Source organism: Macaca fascicularis, chromosome 11 (genome assembly GCF_037993035.2).
Source record: "Macaca fascicularis isolate 582-1 chromosome 11, T2T-MFA8v1.1".
Lineage (NCBI taxonomy): Eukaryota > Metazoa > Chordata > Mammalia > Primates > Cercopithecidae > Macaca > Macaca fascicularis.
The window spans coordinates 4,648,799-4,670,492 of NC_088385.1; the positions used below are offsets into that span (position 1 = coordinate 4,648,799).

The 21,694-nt window shown below is 40.4% G+C and overlaps 1 protein-coding gene across 2 annotated transcripts in view; it reads right to left on the bottom strand.

The window, feature by feature from the left end:
- Positions 1-21,694, bottom strand: part of PARP11 (poly(ADP-ribose) polymerase family member 11) — a 131,976-nt gene that overhangs the window by 41,200 nt on the left and 69,082 nt on the right. The window contains exon 7 of one of the 2 annotated variants that reach the window (XR_012419710.1): positions 115-245. Coding sequence is in view for 1 of the 2 variants with exons in the window: in XM_074005838.1 (XP_073861939.1) it covers positions 6,221-6,407 (187 nt within the window). In the remaining variant the exon portion in view is untranslated. Of the gene's footprint in view, positions 1-114; positions 246-6,066; positions 6,408-21,694 lie in introns of those variants that run through there. The other variant, XM_074005838.1, reaches the window with a different exon arrangement.

The following is a 21,694-nucleotide window of genomic DNA, read 5'->3' on the forward strand; positions in this document are numbered from 1 at the left end:
CAGGAGATTGAGACCATCCTGGCTAACACAGTGAAACCCCGTCTCTACTAAAAAAACAAAAAAAAACAAAACAAAAAAAAAACAAAAAAACAAAACAAAAAAACAAAAACTTACCCGGGCGTGGTAGCGGACACCTGTAGTTCCAGCTACTTGGGAGGCTGAGGCAGGAGAATGGCATGAACCCGGGAGGTGGAGCTTGCAGTGAGCTGAGATCACACCACTCCAGCCTGGGCCACAGAGCAAAACTGTCTCAAAAAAAACAAAAAGAAAAAAAAAGAAATGTCAACTGAACTAATGTGTGGACAAAAGAGCAGCACAAACATACCACCAGTGTTCTGAAGAATTCTTCCATTGCAATCAGGAGCTGAGGTTCAAATTCAGTGCTGCTCAGTGGATTTGATTAAATATCCCTTGAGTTCTTTTCCTAGTTTAACCACTTGGCAAGCTATATTTAACTTGGGGCTTTTTTCTCCTCAGCTGAACTAAATGGCCTCTCGATATGGTTTGACTCTTGTGTTCCCACCCAAATCTCATCTCGAATGGTAATCCCCATGTGTCGAGGGAGGGACCTGGTGGGAGGTGACTGGCTCATGGGTGCAGTTTCCCCCATGCTGTTCTCATGATAGTGAGGGAGTTCTCACTATCGTGATGGTTTTTAAGTGTGATGTTTTAAGCGGATGGTTTTAAGTGTGGCACCTCCTTGCTCTTTTGCTTGCGCACACCCTCTCTCTCTCTCTCCTGCTGACTTGTGAAGAAGGTGCTTGCTTCCTCTTCACCTTCTGCCATAATTGTCAGTTTCCTAAGGCCCTCAAGCCAAGCAGAACTATGAGTTAATTAAACATCTTTTCTTTATAAATTACCCAGTCTTAGGTATTCTTTATAGCAGTGTGGAAACCAACTAATATACCTCTGAAGCCCATCTGCCTCTAATACTCTCCATTTCTTTGATTCAGTGAATTTCACTAGCTGGGCTCAAAGTATGTTTAGGATGTGAAAAGTCAAGTGGTTCAGGAGACTTTTAAATATTTCAAACAACTTTATATTAGAAATACGGGGGAAATGCAAAATCTTGATCAAACCACTAAACTGTGATATTGATGTTATCATTTTATTTGATTGTATCAGATCAAACACTTTTCTAAAGGTAAGAGAGGAGGCAGAGAATTGGAAATAGAATTAGAGAAAGGCACTAGACTCAGAAATAATGTCTTAACATATGCCTAAATTTCAAAAACATAGATTTCAAATGAAAATGTCTACAATCTAATTCTACTCACAAAATGTTCTTAGAACCCTAGCCAGCTCTACAGATCAAGTTATTGTCATGCTTATCTCTCCCTAGCCTCATTGCTCTTGCACTCCACCTTGCTTTTTCCTGCTCCTCACCCCGAATGTTGCATCACATCAATGGCATGCTTATGCATCTAGTCAAGAAATACCTTTTACTGCTTTTCCTCATCCTCACACTCATTCAGTCACCAGGTCCTACTGATTCAATCTTCTAAATGTTCACGGAAACCTCCTCTGCTTCCCATCCTGACATCATTTCACTGAAGCCCGCATAATTGCTCATTCAAACTACCATTACAGCCCCTACATGAAATATGTCGTCCATGATGTGCATTTTGTACCATGGTCTCTTTCAGGTTCTGAGGACACTGTGGTGAGTGAGAGAGAAGTTGCTAGTGTCATGGAGCTTATACTGTAGTAGGAGAGCCAGAAGATAAAACAACTAAGATGAGTATACATTGTCATGTTTTCTAGGAAGAAAATAAGCAGAGTGGTGTGAGAAAGAGTAACTGAGCACAGAGGGTCCACAGAGATAGAGTGGCTCTAGAGCTCGAGAGGAGGGAGCCGAGGTCTGAAGGAGAAGCAAGCATCCAGCTTTGCCCAGAGCATGCCAGGAAGAGGGAAGGATTACAGCACAGTGATGGAGGGACTGAGAGAACAACGAGGCTGGAGTATAATGAGCAAGAGAGAGCGATCCAGGTGAGGATGGGCAGACCAAATAATGGAGGACCCTTTGGTTCTCAGATTGGAATTGGGAACTTTTTTAAGTGCAATGGGTACTAACTGATAGGTTGTAAGCATGGGAGTGATATAATCCAATTTATGTTTAAGAAATCACTCTGATTGGTGTATGCTCAAAAGGAAAGTGGTGAGCACAGTTAGAAAGCTACTGCAATAGTGCAAATGAAAGATCATGGTGGCTTGGGATAAGGTAATAGTGGAGATGAGAAGTGGATGGAGTCAGGATATGTTTTAGAGACAGCCCAGATGTGATGGATTGGTGTGGGGCATGAAGAAAGAAGAGCATGTCTAATGGGGACTGATTTGGGTAACTGAAGGGATGGATGATGGTGGCACTTACTATGCTGGAAAAGACAAGGGAAAGAACAAGTTTTAGACAGCCAAATGAAGACTGAGAAGGCTTTTAAATGTAGGATGCAGTGGGTCAGAGGGGAGGTCTGGGCTGGAGATATAAAATTGGGAGTCATCACTCAACGGATCCTGTTTAAAGCAGCAGGACTAGGTGACATCACTTCTCATAGCAGCATAAGGGAGTATAGCTAGAAAAGGAAAGAGAAGAGAAAGGGAGAGAAGAGGTCAGGAAAATGGAGAGTTGGCAAAGGAGGCTCTAGTCTTCACAACTCTAATCCATCCTTCATATTGAGGCCAGAGTGATGTCTCCAACACTCAGCTCTGATCATGACTCCTCCCTGCCTAAAGCACTCCGAGGTTCTCTGTTGCCCTCTCAAGAAAGTTCAAACCCTTAGCATGATATACAAACCCCTTCATGATCTAGACCTAACTTAACAAGTTCATCTTCCTTGCCCTTTATCATGGCACTTTAACATTGTGTTATGATTATCTGAGTACATATCTGCTTGTGTTGTTAGATGTAATTTAAGAAAGACTGTCATTATTACCTTTACATTTCCAATGACTGGCATAGAGTAGATAGTAACATTTATAGGAATGGAGGGAGGGAAGGAGGAAGGGAGGGAGGGAGGGAGGAAGGAAGGAAGGAAGGAAGGAAGGAAGGAAGGAAGGAAGGAAGGAAGGAAGGAAGGAACTATTTTTCATGTGAGAACCTTCATAAAAAGAAGAAAGCATGACAATTAGCAGCTGTGCCATCTTCTTCCCTGGCATTTTTGGAGACTATGAAATCAGGATGAAATGAGAAGAGCCCCATCTAGAGGTAGAAAGATGCAGGAATGGACTCATGCATCTGAAGCTCTTCTAGAAACAAACCGCCAACCAGGCAAAGCTGGAACTTACCTAAGCCAAACTAAACTTTTGTAGAAGCCAATTAATAGTAACAATATCTAGAAATCGATTCGCCATAAAAGCTATTTCTCAAATTCTCTATGGAGAAATCAGAACCAGAAAACACTGAGTGATCTGATCGCTGAACGTATAATCTACCATTCCTCTTTGACAGCAAAGCCCTGACATTTGTGACTTCACACAACTGGACATTATGAACTTACCAGGAAGATCTAGCTATTTCATATCATCGTGTTTCAGTGATAAAATGATGCTTCTGTGCTTGAGGAAATCAACTGCTTCCACTATGACTGCACTTTTAGGAGAAACATCCATCAGAAAGGAAGAAGACCCTGAGTGCACTAACACTCCCGCAGTAATGGGTGACTGATGTCTCAGACAAAACAGCTTCACATCTATCTGAACTTCGTAACAAACTCACATGGACAACAACTCTGCTGATTAATTGTAAGTTGTCAACCAGAATTGCTGTTATTGAGTGGTTTTCTTTTACAGTTTAACAAAGGGTGGTGAAAATGATGGGATACGGATTGCAATTTAAACACTGCCATGCCCATGTGAGATATCACTGCAGAGGATATTTTTATGTTCCTGTTTTTATTTTGGTCCCACTGCTTCAGAAAACATACAGGTTTGCTTTGGCTGCAGAACATCACATTCCATTCGCTTATTTACAAAAGACCACATATGTTGTGTTCATGGTTCAGTTTAAACCACTAAATAGTACATTAAATAGAAAGAAGAGAGGAACAGGAGTAAAAGACTGAATTCTTATCCCAGCTGTGTGATCTCAGGCAAGTCATATAATTGATTCAAACATTGGATTTCTGTAAGGTGAAATGGGGAGAGTTTTTGCTGCATTCCTCTCTCTCAAGTTACTGTGACAAACAAAATGGTGCATATGAAAGCATTTCTTTCAATTTTAAATAAAATTTTATTGAGGTATACATTCACAGATCTTAAGTGAAAATTCACAGATTTCATAATGAAATTCACAGAACTTGAGTGTACAGTTCAATGAGTCTTGGCAAATGCATATACCTGTGTAACTCACGCTCCAGTCAACATAAAGAATATTACCACCATCCCAGAAAATTACCACAGGCGTCTTCTCAGCCAATACTCCCCACTCCTGCTTCAGATGCAACCATCTCTCTGATTTTTTCAATGCAGATTAATATTTTTTTTTTTGCTTCTTCTAAAAATTCAAATAAACAGAAGAATAGAGTATGTATTTTTGTGTCTGGCTTCATTCACTCAACATGACTGTGAGATTTATTCACATTGTTACATGTATCAGTAGTTTGTACCTTTTTGTTGTTGTCAATATTCCATTCTTTATCTACTCTGCATTTTAAGAGTGAAGTTTGATGAGTTTTGACAAATGTATACACTTTGTAACCACGACAAAGCAAGACAGTAGATCTTCATTACCCCTAGAAGTCTCTTGTGCCCCTTTACCATCAGTCCCTCCTCTCACCCATGACTCCAGGCACTACTGATCTCCTTTTTATCATGATAGTCTTGCCTCTTCTAGAATTTCATGCAAATGGAAATGTACACGTTTGTGTCTGCTTTTGCCTAGCATATTTCTGAATTCACCCACGCTGTAATATGATTGAATGAGTAGTATTCCAATGAATAAATACATCCATTATATTTATTATTGTGTATCCATTAACTAGTTTGTGGGTACTTCGGTTGTTTCAGCTTGAAGCTATTATCAATAAAACTGCTGAGAAAATTCAGGCATGTCATTCTGCAGACAAACATCTTCATTTCTGTTGGGTAAATCTGCAAGAGTGGGACTGTTTGGTCATAAAGCAACTATATGAGAAACTACCGAACTGTTCTCCAAAGTGGCTGTATCGTATTTGCATTCCTCCCAGCGATGAATTAAAGTTCCAGCTGCTCCACATCACTGTCAACACTTGGTACTGTCAGTCTTTATAATTTTGGCCATTCCAGTGGGTATGTAATGGCATCTCACTGCAGCTTTAATTTGCATTTCTCTAAAAACTAAATAATGTTGAGCATCTTTTCATGTGCCTATTTGTCATCCATATATTTTCTTTGCTAAGTATCTGTTTAGATCATTTGCACTTAAAAAAATCAGGTGGGCTGGGCGCAGTGGCTCATGCCTATAATCCCAGCACTTTGGGAGGCCGAGGAGGGTAAATCACGAGGTCAGGAGTTCAAGACCAGCCTGGCCAACATGGTGAAATTGCATCTCTACTAAAAATACAAAAAATTAGTTGGGCATGGTGGCACGCACCTGTAATCCCAGCTACTCAGGAGGCCAAGGCAGGAGAATCGCTTGAACCTGAGAGGCAGAAGGTGCAGTGAGCCGAGATCACTCCACTGCACTCCAGCCCAGGCAACAGTGCAAGACTCTGTCTCAAAAAAAAAAAAAAAAAAAAATCAGGTCATTTTTCTTACTGAGTTGTAAGAGTCCTTTTCATATTCTGGATACAAGTCCTTTATCAGATACGTATTTTGCCAATCCCCTTACCTGGACTATAACTGCATTTTTATTTTCTTTTGCACTGTCTTTTGAAGAACAAAAGTTTTAAATTTTAATAGTTTAATTCAACAGTACTTTGGGTTTGTACTTTTTGTGTCATATCCGTGAAATTTTTGCCTACTCCAAGTTCATAAAATTTTTCTCCCAAAGTTTATTTTAGAGTTTTATAATTTTAGCTCTATGTTTGGGTATATCATCTATTTTGTGTGTGTGTGTGTGTTTTTAATGAATAGTGTGACATAAGGGCTAAAGTTCATTTTTTTCTATATGGCTATCCAATTGTTCCAATACTATTTGCTTAAAAGACTATCACGGGCGGGGCGCGGTGGCTCACGTCTGTAATCCCAGCACTTTGGGAGGCCGAGGCGGGCGGATCACAAGGTCAGAAGATTGAGACCATCCTGGCTAACATGGTGAAACCCCGTCTCTACTAAAAATACAAAAAATTACCTGAGTGCGGTGGCGGGCGCCTGTAGTCCCAGCTACTCCAGAGGCTGAGGCAGGAGAATGGCGTGAAACCAGGAAGCGGAGCTTGCAGTGAGCTGAGATCACGCCACTGCACTCCTGCCTGGGCAACAGGGTGAGACTCCGTCTCAAAAAAAAAAAAAAAAAGACTGTGACTTCTCCCATTGAACTGACATCTTTGACCCAAATCGACTCCATATGTAAGAATCTATTTCTCAATTTGCTTGTCCATCTTTATTCCAATATGATATTGTCTTGATTACTGTAGTTTTTAATGTCTTGAAAACAAGCAGCATAAACCCATCTAAATATTCTTCTCTTTCAACACTGTCTTGTCTGTTCTAAGAACTTTGAGTTTCCATATAATGTAAGAATCAGCTTGTTATTATGTGATTCTATAGAACAATTTGAGGACAACTGACATCTTAACAATATTGAGTCTTACGATTCATAAGCATAGAGTTTTTCACGTAAAGGTCTTACACATATCTTGGTAAACTTATTCCTTTTTTTTTTTTAATCAGAGTCTTGCTGTCTCATCTAGGCTGGAGTGCAGTGGCGATCTCGGCTCACTGCAACCTCTGCCTCCTGGGCCCAAGTGATCCTCTCACCTCAGCCTCCTGAGTAGCTGGGATTACAAGCACATGCCACCACACCCATCTAATTTTTGTAGTTATTGTATTTTTCACCATGTTGCTAAGGCTAGTAAACTTATTCCTCAGTATTTCATGTTGTTCAACACTATTGTAAATGATATTGTGTTATTTAAATTTCTAATTATTTGTTGCTGGTATATAGAAATACAATTTTTTTTTTGTATATTGGCTTTATATTGTGCAATCTTTAAAAACTCTTGATTAGTTCTATTCACTTTTTCATAGGTCCTTAAGATTTTCTACAGACAAGATCACGATGACTGTAAAGACCATCTTACTTCTTCCTTTCCATTATTTCCTTTTATTTTTCTTATTTACCGCACTGCCAAGAACCCCCAGTATAATGCTGAGTAGAAGGGGAGGGAACAGACATTTTTGACTTCTTTCCAATCGTAAGGGGAAAGCATACAGTTTTCACTAATAAGTATGATGTTAGTTGTTGGTTCCTCAAAGATTCCATTTATTTAGCTTGAAAAAGTTCCACTCTGTTCCAAGTTGGCAAAGAGTTTTTACCATGAATGAGTTTTTTTTCTAATGCTTTTTCTTCATTTATTGAGATGATCACATAGTTTGTCTTTTTGTTTATTAGTGTGGTGAATTACATTACTTGATTTTCAAAAGTTAAATTAATATTGCACTCCTGAAATAAACCCCTTTGTCATGAAGTCTATTCTTTTTATACATTGCTGGACTTAATTTGCTAATATTTTTGTCAATGATTTTTACATCTATCATCATAAGGGACTGATATGGTTTGGCTCTGTGTCCCCACTCAAACCTCATACTGAACTGTGATCCCCAGTGTTGGACGTGGGTCCTAGTGGGAGGTAACTGGATCATCAGGGTGGTTTCTAATGGTTTAGTACCATCCCCCAAGGGCTGTCTTGTGATAGAGTTCTCACGAGATTTGGCTGTTTGAAAGTGTGTAGCTCCTCCCCCTTCTCTCTCTCTCTCACTCCTGCCATCCATGTGAAATGTGCTTGCTTCCCCTTCACCTTCAAACGTGACTGTAAGTTTCCTGAGGCCTCCCCAGACAGGCCTCCTGTACAGCCTGCAGAACCATGAGCCCATTACATCTCCCTTATTTATAAATTACTAGTCTTAGATAGTTCTTTATAGCATTGTGAGAATAGACTGATACAGGACACTGATAAATTTCCAGTAATAATTCTCTCTGGTTTGGGTATTGGGAAAATGTTGGATTCATAAAATGTGTTAGAACGCATCATTTCTCTTCTACTTTATAAAAACATATGTAGAATCAGTATTAATTCTTCCCTAAAAATTTGATAGAGTTCACTAGTGGTCATTTGGGTCTGAAGTTTGTTGGTAGGTTTTAAATTACAGATTTGATTTTTTTTTTTTTTTTTTTTTTTTTTGAGATGGAGTCTTGCTCTGTCACCAGGCTGGAGTGCAGTGGCGCGATCTCAACTCACTGAAACCTCCACCTCCTGGGTTCAAGTGATTCTCCTGCCTCAGCCTCCCAAGTAGCTGGGATTACAGGCGCCCGCCACCATACACAGCTAAAATTTTTTTTGTATTTTTAGTAGAGACAGAGTTTCACCATGTTGGCCAGGCTGGCCTTGAACTCCTGACCTCAAGTGATCTGCCCACCTCGGTCTCCCAAAGTGCTGGGATTACAGGCGTGAGCCACCGTACCTGGCCCAGATTTGAAATTTTAAATAGATATAGGGCTCTTCAGTTTATTTATTCTTGTTTGGGCTTTTTTAGTTTGTGATTTTCAAGGAATTTTTCATTTTATTTGTCAAATGTATTGGCATAAAATTGTTCATAATATATCCTGATTTTTTTTTTAATGTCTATAGAATCTGCAGTGATATCCCCTTTTTCACTCCTGACATTGGTACTTCGTGTCTTCTCTCCCTTTACCATATCAGGCTACCTAGAGGCACATCAATTTTATTGATTGATTTAGCAAATCTGCTCTTGGCTTCATTGGTTCTTCTCTACTGCTTTTCTGTTTCCTGCATCTTTGGCTTAGACTCTTATTTTTATTATTTCCTTCCTTCTGCTTACTTCAGGTTTAATTTGCTCTTCTTTTTGTGATTTTGTAAGGTGAAAAATAAGATTATTAACTTAAAATATTTTTTCTTTCCCTTTCTTTCTTTTTCTTTTTGAGACAGAGTTTTCCTCTTGTTGCCCAGGCTGGAGTGCAATGGTACGATCTCGGCTCACTGCAGCCTCTGCCTCCCAGGTTCAAGCAATTTTCCTGCCTCAGCCTCCTGAGTAGCTGGGATTACAGGCATGTGCGCCACCATGCCTAGCTAATTTTTTTGTGTTTTTAGTACAGACAGGGTTTCACCATGTTGGCCAGGCTGGTCTTGAACTCCTGGCCTCAGGTGATCCAGCTGCCTCAGTCTCCCAAAGTGCTGGGATTACAGGCGTGAGCAACCACAGCCGGCCAAAGTATTTTTTATTTTCTATTATGATCATTTAAGGCAACAAATTTTTCTCTAAGCAGTGTTTTAGCTGCATCTTAAAATGATTTTTTTTCTTCTTTTTGCCGGGGGGACAGGTTCTCACTATGTTGCCCGGACTGAACTCAAACTCCTGGGCCCAGGTGATCTTCCCGCCTCAGTCTCCTGAGTAGCTAGGACTATAGAAACCCATCACCATGCCCGGCTTGCATCTCACAGATTTTAACATGTGCATTTTCATTTTAATTCCATTCAAATAATTTTTACATTTTCTTATTGACCATGAGTTATTTAGCAATGTGATAATTTCCAACTATTTGGGGATTTTCTGGATATATTTGTTATTATTTCTGTTGTAGACAAATAACATATTCTATATGATTTCAATATTTTAAATGTATTGCAACTAATTTTACGGCCTGGTATATGGTCTGTCTTGGTGCATGTTCTATGAAGACATGAATAAAATGTGTATTATGCTCTTGCTCTATGGAATGTTCTATAAATATCAATGAGGTTATGCTGGTTGATAGCGTTCTTTGAGTCTTCTATTGCACTATGGTTTTTTTCTATTTGATTCATCAGTTATTGGGGAGAATAATGAGGTTTCCAACTCTAATTGTGTATGTGCCTATTTCTCCCTTCAGTTTTATCAAATATTGCTTCATGTATTGCATTCTTTTGTCTTCTTGATGAATTCACCCCTTTATCACTATAAAATGTCCCTCTTTATCTCTGCTAATAGTCCTGGTTTTTAATCTACATTGTCTCTTATGAATATAGCCATTCTAGCTTTCTTTTAATAACTGTTTGTGTGGTATTTCTTTTTCCACCATTTTTAACCTATCAGTATCATTCAATAAATCATATATACATATATATGTATATATATGGTTTCATATATATGGTATATGTAGAGTTTCTTGAATATAGCATATAGTTGAGGCTTGCTTTATTTAATCCAATCTTACAATTTCTGGCTTTTAATTGGATTCCTTAGTTTAAATTTGCCATCTTACTTCCAGTTTCTCTGTCCCATCTATTCTTTGCTCCCTTTTTGCTCTTTTCTAGCCTTTGAGTTAATTGAATATTTTTTATAATTCCATTTTATTTCCATCATTCGATTATTAATTATTTCTCTTTCTTTTAAGGAGTTGCTCTAGGGTTTACAGTATCTATCTTTAGTTTTTCACAGTCTACCTTCCCATAGTATCATTCCTCTTCCTCTGTAACACAAGAAACATACAACACTATACTTACATCCATGCCTTCTGTCCTCTGTGTTATTGTTGTCATATATTTTACTGCTACATATTTTATAAACTTCATGGTACATTGTTTTTATTTTTGCTTTAAACAGTCAGTAGTCTTTAATAATACCTTTTTTTTTTTTTTTTTTTGAGATGGAGTCTCGCTCTGTCGCCCAGGCTGGAGTGCAGTGGTGCGATCTCGGCTCACTGCAAGCTCCGCCTCCCGGGTTCACGCCATTCTCCTGCCTCAGCCTCCCCAGCAGCTGGCAGTACAGGCGCCCGCCACCACGCCTGGCTAATTTTTTTGTATTTTTAGTAGAGACGGGGTTTCACCGTGTTAGCCGGGATGGTCTCGATCTTCTGACCTCGTGATCTGCCCGCCTCGTCCTCCCAAAGTGCTGGGATTACAGGCGTAAGCCACCGCGCCCGGCCGAGAAAAGATATCTTTTTTAGTCCCCATGACTTCCATCTTTGGCATTCTTCACTTCTTTTTATAGATTCAGATTTCCATTTCCTATCCCTTTCCTCACTTTCCTTTTGCCTGAGGAATTTAAATGAAGATTTATTTTAGTCCAGGTGTACTGGCAATGGGTTCTTTTTGATTTTTAATCATCTGAAAAAGACTTTTTTTAGGTAAGAACACTTAACGTAAGATCTACCCTCTTGGCCGGGCGCGGTGGCTCAAGCCTGTAATCCCAGCACTTTGGGAGGCCGAGGCAGGCGGATCACGAGGTCAGGAGATCGAGACCATCCTGGCTAACACGGTGAAACCCCGTCTCTACTAAAAATACAAAAAGAAATTAGCCGGGCGTGGTGGCGGGCGCCTGTAGTCCCAGCTACTCCGGAGGCTGAGGCTGGAGAATGGCGTGAACCCGGGAGGCGGAGCTTGCAGTGAGCCGAGATCGCGCCACTGCACTCCAGTCTGGGCGACAGAGCGAGACTCCGTCTCAAAAAAAAAAAAAAAAAAAAAAAAAAAAAAAAAAAAAAAAAAAAAGATCTACCCTCTTAACCGATTTTAAATGCACGATACAGTATTGTTAACTATAGCTGCAATGTTGTGAAGATCTTTCAAACTTAACCAACTTGCATAACTGAAATTTTATGCTCACTGAATTGCAACTCTCCATTTCCCCTCCCCCAGCCCTTGGCAACCACTATTCTACTCTCTGCTCCCATGTGTTTCTTTTATACACCTTATATATGAATTATCATGTAGTAGTTGTCTTCCTGTGACTATGCTTCATTTCACTGAGCATAATTTCTTCAAGGTCCATTAACATTGTCACAGATGGTAGGATGTTCTCCTTTTTTATGGCTGAATAATATTCCATTGTATGTATATAGCACATTTCTTTATCCACTCATCTGTCAATGGACATTTAGGTTGTTTCCACACTTTAGCTATTGAACATGAGAGTGTTAATATATCTGAGACCCAGATTTCAATTCTTTTGGTAAATACCCAGAAGTGGGAATGCTGGATCATATGTTATTTATAGATTTATTTTTTTGAGGAACCTCTATACTGTTTTCATAGTGGCTGCACTATTTTACATTCCCAACAATAGTGTATAAGGGTCCCAGCATCTCCACATCTTCACCAACACTTATCTTTTTGTTTTTGATAATAGTCATCCTAACAAGTGTATAGTAATATCTCATTGTGATTTTGATTTGCATTTCCCTGATGATTAGTGCTGTTAAACATCTTTTCATATACTTGTTGGTCATTTGTAGGTCTTTTTGGAGAAATTTCTATTCAATTCCTTTGCCTACTTTTTGTTACTTGTTTTGTTCTTGAGTTAAAGGAGTTCCTTATATTTTTGGATATTAACCACTTACCACATAAGTTATTTGCAAATATGTTCTCCCATGCCATAGGCTGCCTTTTCACTTTGTTTCCTTGCTGTACAGAGGCTTTTTAGTTTGATGTAGTCCAACTTGCCTATTTTTGCTTTTGTTACCTGTGCTTTTGATGCTATATTCAAGAAATCATTGCCAGATGGATAGATTGCAAAAATTTTCTCCCATTCTGTAGGTTGCCTGTTCACTCTGGTAACAGTTTCTTTTGCTGTGCAGAAGTTCTTTAGTTTAGTCAGATCCGATTTGTCTATTTTGGCTTTTGTTGCCATTGCTTTTGGTGTTTTAGTCATGAAGTCTTTGCCCATGCCTATGTCCTCAATGGCATTGCCTAGGTTTTCTTCTAGGGTTTTTATAGTTTTAGGTCTTACATTTAAGTCTTTAATCCATCTTGAATTAATTTTTGTATAAGGTGTAAGGAAGGGATCCAGTTTCAGCTTTCCGCATGTGGCTAGCCAGTTTTCCCAACACCATTTATCAAATAGGGAATCATTTCCCCATTGCTTGTTTATGTCAGGTTCATCAAAGATCAGGTGGTAGATGTGTGGCGTTATTTCTGAGGCCTCTGTTCTGTTCCATTGGTCTATATACCTATTTTGGTACCAGTACCATTATAGTTTGAAGTCAGGTAGCAAGATGCCTCCAGCTTTGTTCTTTTTGCTTAGGATTGTCTTGGCTATGCGGGCTTTTTGGTTCTATATGAAATTTAAAGTAGTTTTTTCCAATTCTGTGAAGAAAGTCAATGGTAGCTTGATCAGGATAGCATGGAATCTATAAATTACTTTGGGCAGTATGGCCATTTTGATGATATTGATTCTTCCAATCCATGAGCATGGAATGTTGTTTCCATCTGTTTGTGTCCTTTCTTATTTCCTTGAGCAGTGGTTGTAGGTCTCCTTGAAGAGGTCCTTCACATCCCTTGTAATTGGATTCCTAGATATTTTATTCTCTTAGTAGCAATGGTGAATGGCAGTTCACTCATGGTTTGGCTCTCTGTTTGTCTGTTATTGGTGTATAGGAATGCTTGTGATTTTTGCACATTGATTTTGTATCCTGAGACTTTGCTGAAGTTGCTTACCAGCTTAAGGAGATTTTGGTCTAAGATGATGGGGTTTTCTAAAACACAATCATGTCATCTGCAAACAGGGACAATTTGCCTTCCTCTTTTCCTAATAGAATACCCTTTATTTTTTTCTCTTGACTGATTGCCCTGGCCAGAACTTCCAGTACTATGTTGAATAGGAATGGTGAGAGAGGGCATCCTTGCCTTCTGCTGGTTTCAAAGGAAATACTTCCAGTTTTTGCCCATTCAGTATAATATTGGCTGGGGGTTTGTCATAAATAGCTCTTATTATTTTGAGATATGTTCCATCAATGCCTCCAGAATCTACAAAGAACTTTACAGGAAAACAAATCTTTATACAAATTTACAAGAAAAAAACAAACAACCCCACCAAAAAGTGGGCGAAGTATATGAACAGACACTTCTCAAAAGAAGACATTTATGCAGCCAATAAATATATGAAAAAAAGTTCATCATCACTGACCATTAGAGAAATGCAAATCAAAACCACAATGAGATACCATCTCACACCAGTTAGAATGGCGATCATTAAAAAGTCAGGAAACAACAGATGCTGGGGATGATGTGGAGAAATAGGAACGCTTTTACACTGTTGGTGGGAGTGTAAATTAGTTCAACCATTGTGGAAGACAGTGTGGTGATTCCTCAAGGACCTAGAACTAGAAATACCATTTGACCCAGCAATCCCATTACTGGGTATAGACCCAAAGAATTATAAATCATTCTACTGTAAAGACACATGCACACCTATGTTTACTGTGGCACTGTTCACAATAGCAAAGACTTGGAACCAACCCAAATGCCCATCAATGATAGACTGGATAAAGAAAATGTGGCACATATACACCATGGAATACTATGCAGCCATAAAAAAGGATGAGTTTATGTCCTTTTGCAGGGACATGGATGGTACTGGAAACCATCATTCTCAGCAAACTAACACAAGAACATAAAACCAACACCATATGTTCTCACTTATAAGTGGGGGTTGAACAATAACAACACATGGACACAGGGAGGGGAACATCACACACTGGGGCTTGTCGGGGGGTGGGGGACTAGGGGAGAGATAGCATTACGAGAAATACCTAATGTAGATGATGGTTGATGGGTCATAAAACCACCATGTGTATGCCTATGTAACAAACCTGCACATTCTGTACATGTACCCCAGAACTTAAAGTGTGTACACACACACATACACACACACACACACACACATACATATAAATAAAAGAATCATTGCCAAGATGAATGTCATAAAACTTTCACCCTATGTTTTCTTCTATAAAGTTTCAGGTCTTATGTTTAAGTTTTTAATCCCTTTTTGAGTTGATTTTTTTGTGTGGTGTAAGGTAGCAACCCAATTTATTTTCTTGCATGTGGATATTCAGTTTTCCCAACACCATTTGTTGAAGTGACTATCCTTTCCCCATTGTATATTCTTGGCACCCTTGTCAAAGATTAGTTGACTGTATATGTTTGGGTTTATGCTGGCCTCTCTGTTCTGTTCCATTAGTCTACATGTCTGTCTTTATGCCAATAGCATACTGTTCTAATTAATGTAGCTTTCTGATATATTTTGAAACCAGAAAGTATGATGTCCCCCCACTTTGTTTCTTTCTCAAGATTGTTTTGGCTATTCAGGGTACTTTGCAACTCCAAGTGAACTTGGGGGTTGTTTTTTATATTTTTGTAAAAAAAAGAAAAAAAAACCCACTGGCATTTTGACAAGCATTGTATTTAATCTGTACATTGCTTTGGGTACTGTGGACATTTTAACAATATTAAGTCCTCCGATCCATGAACACATGATGCCTTTCCATTTATTTGTAATCTCCTTTAATTCCTTTCATCGGTGTTTTACAGTTTTCAGTGTATAATGATTTCACTTCCTTAGTTTTTTCCTAAGTATGTTATTCTTTTTGATGTTTTTATAAATGAGTTGTTTTCTTAGCTTCTTTTTAGAAAAGCTCATTTTTCTAAGGTGCAACTTTTTGTTTGCTGATTTTGTATCCTGCAACGTTATTAAATTTATTAGTTCTAACAGTGTGTGTGTGTGTGTACGTGTGTGCGCATGTGTGTAGAATTCTGGCACAAAGCTTACTGTCAGCTTTCAGGCCAGATATTTGTTGGTTTTGATGGGTCTCTAAACGACCCACTGGTGTGACAGAATTCCATTCCTAGCTCCTTCTAAATGCCTGTCTGCAAACTTCTCTTTGTGTTAACATCTTCCTTTCTTTGAAATAAAACCATCCATCATCAAGAGTCCTGGCAAAAATCTTGCTGTCAGCTTTCAGTACTGGGTATTTGTAGGTTTTGTTGGGTCCCTAAAAGGGCCACTGTTGAGAGATAATTCCCTCCTCGCTCTTTCTAAATCCCAGCCTGCAAATGTCTCTTGGCTCCCTTTGGATTCCCTTGCCCTGCACTGCAGTCTATAAACTGCCTCCAGTCAGTAAGCTGAGAAAATCATAGGGCTCACCTAGTTTGTTTCTCATCTTTCAAGGGATCGAGGTCCTATACTGCCTGTTGTCTGATGTCTTCTAGTTCTGTGATACAGGAGGACAACTGCCAAAGCAGTTGATCCTATTCTAGGTCTCTCATGTGCACACTAATTCTCATTAGAGCCCATCAAAATGGAAGCTTACAGTCACAGCAGAAGGCAAGGGGGAGCCAGTATGTCATAGAGCAAAAGAGGAAGCAAGAGAGATGCCAGGCTCTTTTAAATAACTAGCTCTCACATGAACTGATAGAGTGAAAACTCACTCATTACCACGGGGTGGGCACCAAGCTATTCTTGAGGAATCCACTCCCCTGACCCAAACACCTCCCACCAGGCCCCACCTCCAACACTGGGGATTACATTTCAACATGAGATTTGGAGGGGACAAATATCCAAACCATATCACCTGGTGATCTGAAAGCAGGAAGTCTGGCCCATGGTTTTAATCAATCGACTGTATGGACTCTCAAGGAAGTATTAGAAACATAAAAATCTCTAAAGCATACAAAGATACTTAAAAATCTCTAAAGATACTAAGATACTTAAGATATTTAGGAGTAAGATGTAGCCCTGATCTCAAATTTAAATAAGAGGATGAATGCAAAGCTCTGGGCTGTAGATAGGAGTTCTTTTCATGCCTGCAGAATGGTCTGGGCTTTCACTCAATCGATGCAGAACAGGTGCAGGGTGGGGGGCAGGTGTTCCATAAATACTGAGAGACATCATTGATAGGGGAGGCAGGAGGGTGAAACACGCTTCCAATAAAAAGAAGAGTGCCCCTTGAACTAACCTTGACAACATCAATATTCCAAAGAGTGATGTGTTCAATTCGCCCAGCAAGGCTGAGAGTCAGCAGTTTGCAGGACAGACCTGATTGTCTAGAGAGCAAATCAGAGAGGATACTTTGCAATTAGAGAAGCTGCTATGAAGGCAGGAAAGTCAGGGTTCTATAGAAAAATAAGTAACTGCTGACTGTATAGAATGGCTACTGTCTCACAACGAAAAGTAACAGACCTGATGTCTGACTTATTCTTCACATCAGAAAAACTGTCTCTATTAATCGTCCTCTTAGAATTATTCCCTCTGGCAGTGAATGGGGTCTTCACAGTTCATTGAATCTCTGCACTTGCCTCAAAAACGTCAGTCTTAGATGCTCCAGAAATGTCAAGAGTTCAGGGAGTAGATGCTATTTTACATCGTAAATGTTTATCACTATCCTTTTGAAAGTAGTAACTAAGGATGCTCCCTAAAGGGTGACTTATCCCTTCACGGCTGGTTGCTGTCTTTTTTTTTTTTTTTTTTTTTGACTCAACTTCTTACAGGATGAATTTCGCAGCTACATTAACGCTGTACCGGGCATTTATTTATTCGGTTGAAAACCTCTCAGTCTTCTGTATATATTTACACAATAGGCTTTATAACACCTTGTCTTGCTTATCCAATACCTTGGACGCAGACTGCTCTACTCCAAGAGATGTGTCCCTGTAAACCTTCAGTTTTGTTTTGTTTTGTTTGAGACGGAGTCTGGCTCTGTCGCCCAGGCTGGAGAGCAGTGGTGTGATCTCGGCTCACTGCAAGCCCCGCCTCCCGGGTTCACGCCATTCTCCTGCCTCAGCCTCCCGAGTAGCTGGGACTACAGGCGCCCGCCACTACGCCCAGCTAATTTTTTTGTATTTTCAGTAGAGACGGGGTTTCACCGTGTTAGCCAGGGTGGTCTCGATCTCCTGACCTCGTGATCTGCCCACCCGGCCTCCCAAAGTGCTGCGATTACAGGTGTCAGCCGCTGTGCCCAGAGTTTTGGGTTTTTTTGTTTTTTGTTTGTTTTTAATTTAAATGCCTCTTTTAGCCAATCTGTCTTCCTTTTGTGTGATGATGCTTGGGGTTTCCTTCTATCCTTGGGTTGAAAAATGTACTTTCATCTGTACCAGTTAGTAATTTATTATGTTTCAGCTCCAAGCCCAGTTTCTTCATCCTGCTTTGTAGTAGTGGGACTGAACTCTACAGGCCATACTTCTCCTTTGCCAGCTGGCTCCACGTTAGGCTTTGACAACAAGGAGTGTGGAAGGAACGATGCACGGCCGGGTGACGGAGGCCTTTTTCTTCTTCATCTAGTTTTCTGTTTTCCATGCAGTGGCAGGCAGATCGGCATGCGACTATCCCGGTCAGGATTTACAGCAGGGGCAGGCTGCCCTACGCAGTTCAACAGCGGGTGCCCTTCAGCAAGCTTCCTTGGCACCAGGACTACAGGCAACAAGTTCCTGTAACAACCAGGAACTCTCCTCAGAGGTCTGAATCCAGCCTTGCAGGGACCTTTTCTATTAGTTTGTTAAGTTCCTTCCTTGTTCATTTGTCCGTTAGTCTTCGATGCAGTAGCCACTTTCTGCAGCTGCCTCGCTGCTCCTTAGAGCTCCTTTTCCCCTTTTAGTAATTAACAGAACTTATGTAGTCAACAATTCTTGGCCAGGCGCGGTGGCTCACGCCTGTAATCCCAGCACTTTGGGAGGCCGAGACGGGCGGATCACGAGGTCAGGAGATCGAGACCATCCTGGCTAACACGGTGAAACCCCGTCTCTACTAAAAATGCAAGAAAAATTGGCCAGGCGTGGTGGCGGGCGCCTGTAGTCCCAGCTACTCAGAAGGCTGAGGCAGGAGAATGGCATGAACCTGGGAGGCGGAGCTTGCAGTGAGCCCAGATCGCACCACTGCACTCCAGCCTGGGCAACAGAGCAAGACTCCGTCTCAAAAAAAAAAAAAAAAAAAAAAAAAAAACCCAATTCTTTATATTAAATTTTCCCTGTCCAAATTTCTGCTGTGATTTCTGTCCCTTGCTTAAACTCTGACACAACATCTAAGGACACTTTGGTCTTTGATTCTTATTTTTGAAAGATGGTGACAGTAAAGGAGTTGTGTGTGTGTATGTGTGTGTGTGTGTGCACGCGCATGCTTGCCATTAACATAGATTTAAAAGCAGCAGAATAGCACAGTGGATAGTACAGGGTACTAAAGCCAAATTGGCTTTGCCAATTCCTAGCTATGTGCCCTGGGGTGAGGTGAGTTGCCTCAGTGTCCTCATCTGTAAAATGGAGATAGAGTGGCTAGAATATACCCAGTTAAATTTGAATTTCAGATAAATCACAAATAATTTCTTAAGTATATCCTAAATATTGTACGGGTATCCTTCCTGTATTTTTATTTGCTACATCTGACAAGACTAGTATTACATCATAAAAAGTTAAATTAAGGCCAGGTGCAGTGGCTCACACCTGTCATCCCAGCACTTTGGGAGGCTGAGGTGGGTGGATCACCTGAGGTTGAGAGTTCAAGACCAGCCTGGCCCACATGGCGAAACCCTGTCTGTACTAAAAATACAAAAAATTAGCTGGGTGTGATGGCAGGCGCCTGTAATCCCAGCTACTCAGAAGGCTGAGATGAGAATCACGTGAACCCAGGAGGTGGAGGTTGCAGTGAGCCGAGATCGCGCCATTGCACTCCAGCCTGGGCGACAGAGTGAGACTCCACACACCTGCCTCCGACCCCGACCAAAAAAAAAAAAAAAAAAAAGGTTAAATTAGTTAATATACGTGAAGGGCTTGGTAACAATCACCCAGTAGTTAGGAGTCCTTTTGTTTCTTTGCTACAGTGTACTAGCACCGTTTTCAGGGACACTCTGCCATGAATTATAATGTTCCTGCATCATCTATTGATCCCTCTAACTGCACTTCCCACAGCTCCCCACCAACCCCATCCTTCAAAATAGCAAGGCCAGGCAGTCTTTTTGGGCAGCAGTGGTTACTGATTAGACTGGAATATGCATCTGACCCAAGGTAGCTCAATCATAGACTGGGCTTCAACCCATGAGGCAGCCCAACAAGAAGGATGTTGTCCAGTAAATGTAGGAGGATTCTACATTAAGCAGTCAGAATTTAGGTTGGGGAATACAGAGGGAATGGATCAGTGAGTACCAAAGGAAAGATGGGCAGATATGCAGAGATGAGAAAATTTGTCATGTTAGATAGTTCCAAAGGGAGAGAAAGAGGGCAGGTATCTTAAAAACTGCTGAAATCCTGATATTTTTTTCCAGCTCCAGTTCTAATGTAGTCCTACAATAAACTCCTTTTTCTGCTCTTTGCAAACAAACACATATACACACACACACACACACACACAATCGAGTAAATAAGCATTCCTACTTCATCTAACAAAACTGTGTGCGGCGCACTATTAGAGAAGGTGGGGATACAGAGTTGAGAAGCAGCACCTCTCTCCGAAGACCTTGGATCTAGACAGTGGGGAATGCAAGGAAGACTTACGTATACTTGCGTATAAGGGACAATATAAATGTTCTCATGCTAGGAAACTATGAAATGGGGGCAAATCTCTCCTTTTCTTGCTCTGACTTCTAGGCATTGAACTACACCTAACATTTGGTGTCATGTGAATGTTCTGAGATTACAATTATGGAAAAGTAGAAGGAACACAGGAAGCAAAAAGCCTTGAGTAGTAGGAAAAGCAAGATATTTTACAGCTTAGGGCCATGTGAGTACAAACACCATATTTTTAAATGCATGGATGTGTAACTGGATGTATGTGTGTATGTGCACATGTATACATGCACACAAACATATATATTAAAGACACAGTAAAGCCAAATGGATCTGCCACATCTGTAACGTTTACAAGACAACCAGACAATGCTCCTCTGCCAGACCACACTCATGTTTTCTATGATTTCTAAGTATTGGGAATGGCTGAATTATTCTTAGCCAAAGGCTTGGGGGTCACATACAAGAGGACAACGGAGGATGGGGAGAGGCGGCGTTGATGGTGTAAGAAGTAGGCACCAGGAGGTAAAAATGCAATAGAGGCCAGGAATCATACTCGGGAGACTCAGCTAGAAGACTGCCTAGAAGTGGATGAAGCTAGCAAACGTACTGGAAAGGTTTTGCATATTCATTAGCTCAGGATATGTCAATCTCAGTGCTAAAAAAATCAGCAGAAACTTAGCTGTGCCCCTAGTGGAACTCAGTGGCATATTTACAAGATAGAGTAGCACACTGCAAATCTACGTGCTATGATCTATGATCTACGTGAGCAGAGGACAACTGTTTTCTCTTGTTGGAAGAATTTGCAGTGACACTTCCTCTCTAGAGGCCTCCAACTCCTTGTTAATATGCAGGACTATACACGAGAATCCCTGACTGAGGAGAGTCAATGTGGTCATGAGAACCTCCCCCAGAATATTTCACTCCCTCCTTGGTCAATCATTCCAACTATCTACAACGTTTTTTTCCTCCAGAAATTTATCCCTACCTTGTTGATCTAGTAGTAATGATACCAGGAAGAAATTATTACAGGTGAATGATGGAATGCTGCTATTCATTCCCAGACATTTATTAAGCCTACTCAGTGCCAGACTATACAGTTAGATATACAGTACTTATTAGAGCCCAGGGTCCATCCTGTGCCCTCTACATATGTTAACTCACTTCATCATCACAACAGCTCTAAGAGATAGGTACTTTTACTGATGAGGAAACTGAAGTATTGAGAGGTCACACAGCCAGCTAGTGCCATACAGGCAGGAGTGAAACCCAGGCTGTCTGGCTTCAGAGTCTATATTGCT